General features: G+C 38.4%; 1 protein-coding gene across 4 annotated transcripts in view; it reads right to left on the bottom strand.

The window, feature by feature from the left end:
- Positions 1 to 502: 502 nt before the first annotated feature.
- The window catches only part of Drp1 (dynamin related protein 1), an 83,115-nt gene continuing 77,617 nt past the window's right edge, over positions 503 to 6,000 (bottom strand). For all 4 annotated transcript variants that reach the window (XM_076176593.1, XM_076176595.1, XM_076176594.1 and 1 more), the window contains 2 exons: positions 2,108 to 2,319; positions 503 to 657 (listed from right to left, as the gene is read on the bottom strand). In XM_076176593.1, coding sequence (XP_076032708.1) covers positions 601 to 657; positions 2,108 to 2,319 — 269 coding nt within the window. In that variant the 3' untranslated portion in view covers positions 503 to 600. The remainder of the gene's footprint in view (positions 658 to 2,107; positions 2,320 to 6,000) is intronic.

Here is a 6,000-nt window from a genome sequence, read left to right as displayed (position 1 = left end):
AAATACTGATTTCTAACATCCTTGACTGATAAGCAAATTACTCTAGTCAATCTAACTTCACCTAAATTTTTCAAACTTTGCTAGCACTTATTTTCATTTTTCTTTAAATAAGCATTTTTCTATGAAACTTCTAGATACAATACTGCCACATACATAACAATGACACTGAAAATTCTAAAATAATATATGACACTTGCTTTCCTCATCTATCTGCCAATATTGTTTATGTGGATAACTGCACTGTGTGACAAAAGGGAACACATGTTCATTATGTAGCCACGAAAATATATTACAACCTCTAGATTTGCAGACAATATTCATTTCAAATAAGATAGTGTAACTAATGGCATGGGTTAATCTTGAATAGAGAAAATGGCAAGGCATATGGTGGACTGCTGCAGAAATACCATAAAAACAATCTTCATAATGATAATAATAAAAGACTGAAAACAAAAATAGTGTAACAATAACAACAATAATAATGATAATAATAAACAATAAAGAAATGTAATGAATTTGTTCTATTTACTACAATACAATGAGAGAAAAATAGCTCCAGCCATCAAGTAGCATGTGATCCATATCCTTCCCTGGCTTGCTTCACCACATGTGAGTTTCCCGTATTTCTCCAATGATAACATTGGCATTCTGCAAAGCCTGAGGGGGAAAAATAAGAAAAAAACGTCAACTCCCTTACAACTACGATAACTATGTTAACTATGATATACAGAGAATACCAATATAAGCTAGTACATACATACATATACCAAGGCTTTTTCCCCCATACAAGGGAGGTAGCCAAAAAGGAAAAGGCATAAAATCATTCCCACCCATTCCATCCCTAGTATGCCTGTAAAATAGCTCATATTGCATTTGATGAATACAAGTGCATAGTTTATAGGTTTTGTGAATGTGGTCCATGTGTATGGGCCTGCATTGGTGTATATTGCCAGCTAACAGAAGAGGGAAGGCAGTCACTAGGATATTGATCTCCTTATGTGAAAAAATAGGAACATACATACATATACCAATGGCTTTTTCCCCCTTACAAGGGAGGTAGACAACGTCAAAGGCATAAATCCATTCCCATTCATTTCATCCCTACATACTACACTCCCATTCACCACCCCTCCTTCTCTCCCTCCCTCTTTTCTTGCTCCTCATGGATGATGGGTCATCCCTGCATCTTGCCCTCTGTCCTGGGTCAGAAGCAATGCAGCAAGACACAGCACATCCACAGCAAGACCACTTCATTTAATTGGCAACCCCTCCTCTCCATCTCCTCATGTAGAAAAAAAAAGGGGGGGGGGGAAGAAACCCCTTCAAGCTGCGTCAAAATATCATTCACATGTACTCCCTCACCTCCCCATCCCTTCCATGCATCACAGCATCATCCATTCTCCACTCACCCCTATGTTCTGTTTTCTCCCTTCCTTCCTCAACAGACATTCCCCTCTTTCCCAATGCCCTTTTTACCCCCATCCATCCATATCATCCTTGGTTGCCCCCTCATGTTCACTCCTTCTACACCTCTTTTACTAATCTTTCTTCACTCATTCTTTCTGTGTGTCCAAACAACCCCAATACTCTTTCATCAACTCTATCTCCCAACTCCCTTTCCATCCCTACTCTCCTCCTCACCTCCTCATTTCTCACTCTATCCAGCTTAGTAATCCCTACCATACTTCTCATGCATTTTATCTCAAACACACAAACTCTTTCTCTCTTAGTTCCATGTTTCAACCAGTGAATAAAGGAGAAACTGGGCCATTGACAGGTAATTGCAAGATAGACAACAAAGCTGCCCATTTTCAAAACACATCAACCCCCTAACCTCCATGAAGACAAGGCTGGCACTCGGTCTCTAGATTGTGTATTTATGTTTTTCACACATGGAAAGCCAACTACTGGTGATTTCTCCCCTCCCACTACCACTTTCAACTAGTGACAAAAACAGTCCCACATTTATACAACAGTCCAGTTTCTTCTTAGAGAGCCTTGGGACTGCTGGTGACTACTGAGAGGCTACAGGTTTTTCATTTGAAATTTCTGACAACAATTAATTCAATTTAGGTGAAACTAAAAAAATCCTGAGAAAAATACAAACCTTTAGCATCTCAGCAGCTTCTTTTCGTCTCTGCGCTATCTCAGGTGATTCAGAGAGCAATTCATCAATTTCTTCGGTCCTATACAAGTGCTTAACAAGTTCTGACTGTAGATTATCTTTGACATGATTTACAAGGAAGTGCATGACAGCTTTGGGAACTTTGTCCTGGATACTCTTGCGAACAATGTAAAAGTAACTCTTGATCAGCCGTTCTGCAAAAAATATATATAAATATACATATAAATAAACAGAAATGAAAAAAATATCAGATTATACACATGCACTACAAAATAATAAATGATAATTCATAAATTAAAAAAAGGGATCTAAAGTTTATGTATACATTAACCACAATATATGACAAACTTTTGTATTGAATACATCTTTGTACAAGACACACTTATTTTCATAACTTGAAGAGAGCTATTAATTTTTAACATATCTGATGTTTATCAAAACTAATCATTATGAGAAATAGGCATCTGGGAATGGATGCAAAGGAGAGATTGTATGAAGGGGTGATTTTGCTGATGGCACTGTATGGAGTAGAGACTTGGAATTTAAGAGAGGCAGAGAGGAAAGGTTTAAATGTGCTTGAGATGAAATGCTTGAGAAGTATGGTAGGGATTACTAGGTTGGATAGTGAGAAACAAGGTGAAGAGAGAGAGAGTGGAAAAGGAGATGGTAGATAGGGCTGATGAAAGACTATTAGGATAGTTTGGACACATGGACAGAATGAGTAATGAAAAATTAGCAAAAAAGGTGTGGAAGGCAGAGGTGAAGGAAGTGAACTTGAGGGGATGACAGAGGATGAGATGGATGGATGGGGACATTCCTTTTAATGTACATGGATGTGGTACAGATAAGAGTAAAAGGGAAGAGATAGGCAGTATGTTTGTGAGAAGAAAGAAGAATGTGTTGGCACTGAGTGAAACTAAGTTGCAAGGGAGATGTGAGTGAGTTTTGGAGCATAGTTGGGAGGGTGTCAAGAATGAAGAGAGGATGAGGTAGAGAAAGGGTGGCTATAGTAAGTGAAGAGATAGGTACATGTGTGGTGGAGTGGAAAGTTTCTTCAAGGTTAATGTGGATGAAGGTGAAACTGGGAAGGGAGATGTGGGTTTTGTTAGTGTATATGGGCCTGGTAGTGAGAAGTGTATAGAGAAAAGGGAAGCTTTTTTAATAGATTTAAATGAGTGCATAGAGGGCTTAGGGAGAAATATCAATGTAGTGGTATTGAGAAATCTTAATGCTAGGGTAGGAAATGAATCAATAGATGGAGTGGTTGGAAAATGTGGATTTCCAGGAAAAAATTGTACTGGGAAGATGATGGTGATGCGTCTAGAGTTGATGATAGCAAATACAGTTTAGGTAGAAAGTCAAGCATAAGTACACATGGGAGAGGATGGTGGATGGAAGGGTGGTAGAGCTTTAACCCATGCAGTCCAACAGGCCTTAAACAGGACTGTGTCGCAAAGTCCAACAGTCCTTAAATGGGACAGCTAATTTGAGTGCTAATAAAAACCGTGCTAGCATTGGTATCGCTGCGATATTTGGTCATGAGGTAGGCCTATGGTAGCACTGTTGACCGGCAACAAGCAGACTGGTCCTCGGCTTCAGCCAGCCAGTGTTCCGCCAACTTCTGTGAGACGTGTGTGTGTCAAGTGTCGCGGTGAGAATTATTGAAGTATTTACTTATTTGTGTAACTATTATTTACAACTATGGCTCCTGGTGCTAAGAAGCTAAAGTTTAGTAGTAAATGTGATAGCCAAGGTGGGACGAGACGTACAGTGCGCAGGTTAGATGTAGACCCTGACCCTGCTATTGTGACTACATCGTCACCCACGCCTTGTACATCCTTCAGGTGTGGTGCAACCACAGCTGCAGCATCTGGTGGTGACCAGAAACGTGTCAGGGTGTCAAAAATGGCACCAACAACCCCTGTTGTTAGTGCACGTGGCCGGCCAAAGTGGGGTTCCGTGACACAAAGCCTCTCCACCCACATGCGACCACCACCATTTGGGACCACCGCCACCACCTCTGCCACCACCACCCGGTCTACATCTGCAGCTGCTTCTGTGCCCTCTGACCCTTCTATTGTTACTATGAGAGTTCCTATGCCTCATTCTTTTTATACGCTGCACCCATGCCAGAGAGGCGGAGAGTTGCCTCTACCACAATTTTCTCCAACTATCGGTTATTTATCTGAGACAGCCATGGTGAGTAGAGCCATAAAAACTTGTAGGATAATGCATTGTCATGTCTACTAACAGTAGAATTTTTTCCAGAGTAATTTGTAAGAGTTGATTTTTTGATGATATATGTGGTACTAGGGGGTTGTGAACTTTGAGGCCTTCGGCCCAGGCGGGTTAATGGATTATATAGTGGTAACCAGGAGCGGAGTAGGAAGTCTTGGATGTACTTCATTATAGATTTCTTTTAATATTGTCCATTTCTACATTTAAGTTTTCCCAACTCGCTTTCTGAAAAATTCTTCTGAGTTTCCCATTTCTTCCCAGATACATTTCCTCTTTTAGTTTGAGTTCAAGTAGTATGTGGTCACTCTTCCCAATTGGTGTCTTGTAATCCATTTTATCCCCAATTTCAGGCTCTGACATAAATATTAAGTATAGTGCCGACAGTTCATTACTTCTATATCTGGTATTCTCTTTTACCCATTGAGTCATTGTGTATTCAATGTTCATGACCAGTAGTACGTTTCCCCAAAGGTCCTCTCCCTTTTTCACTGTCATCTCCTCCCAACATATTTCTTTAGAGTTGAAGTCACCCATAATTACTAAGTTTCCTCCTTTCAGTTTTTCATTTAATGTATGCCTTACCCAACATTTTGGAATGGTCACTCTTCAAGAATGTGTTTTAGGAGCACATATATCATTACAAAATTTCTACTTTTCTTGACACTATTTTCATCTTTTATCATAATCAATTCCACATTATTATTTCTTTCTGTAATCCTTGTCACATTTAAGCCTTAGTCAAAAACATGACTCTTCCACAGTTTTTCCTCTCTATTTTTTCATCCAGTCATTATATAAACCTTGTCCAACAATATTTGGTGGTAATGGACCTTTTGATTTCGTCTCCACAATTCCCATTCTATCTGGTTTTTCTTCTGCCAGATAATCATTTAACTCATTTAATCCTGAAATCAGACCATGTATGTTGTTGTACGTTACTTTTAAATTTGTTCTTTTTCCTCTTTATTTTTTGTTTCCCATGTATCCTTTTTTTTTTTTTTTTTTTTTTCTCCAAACTACCATTTTCTCAGCCTCAAGTCCAACACTCTCCAATAAAACTTGTTCTTTTCGGTCTCTGTTCTTCTCTCATTTTTTTCATTAGCATAATTTTTTAGTGTCTTTTCTCTTTTTCCTCATTGCTCATTTCCTTTTTTATCCATATATTTTTGTAATTTTCACTTTTTGCCAACTTTGCTGTTTTTGTTAGTACTTCTGCCATCATTTGAGACCTTAGTTTAATTTTTAGAGGTCCATTTCTTTCTTTAGAGTATGGCGCCATTCTATGAACTTCTATTTCTTGTATCTCTTTCAGAATTCCTTTTCCTATTTTTCTCCATTTTCTCTTAAGTATCTAGCTACATTGTATTTTTCTTTAATACCATATACTACTACACGCTTTTTATCTACTGTGTTCCTGACCCAATTTTCTTTCTCTTTAATTACTTTAGTGACTGTTTCCTTTGCATTTTCTTCAACTTGTACAATTTCTTTAAAAGTTTTTTCTTTTTGTTTTGTTTTCCTGATCCTTTCTGTTGATTTTTTATTTCTTGAAGATCTGTCTCCTTTATGATATCTCCAACTTTCTCATTCACTGCTTGTATTTGTTCTTTTACTTCTCTTTCCAAAGCCTCATTTTT

Source organism: Oratosquilla oratoria, chromosome 39, assembly GCF_046742065.1.
Source record: "Oratosquilla oratoria isolate Oo_2021 chromosome 39, ASM4674206v1, whole genome shotgun sequence".
Taxonomy (NCBI): Eukaryota; Metazoa; Arthropoda; class Malacostraca; order Stomatopoda; family Squillidae; genus Oratosquilla; species Oratosquilla oratoria.
This window is presented reverse-complemented; position numbering and strand designations above follow the sequence as displayed.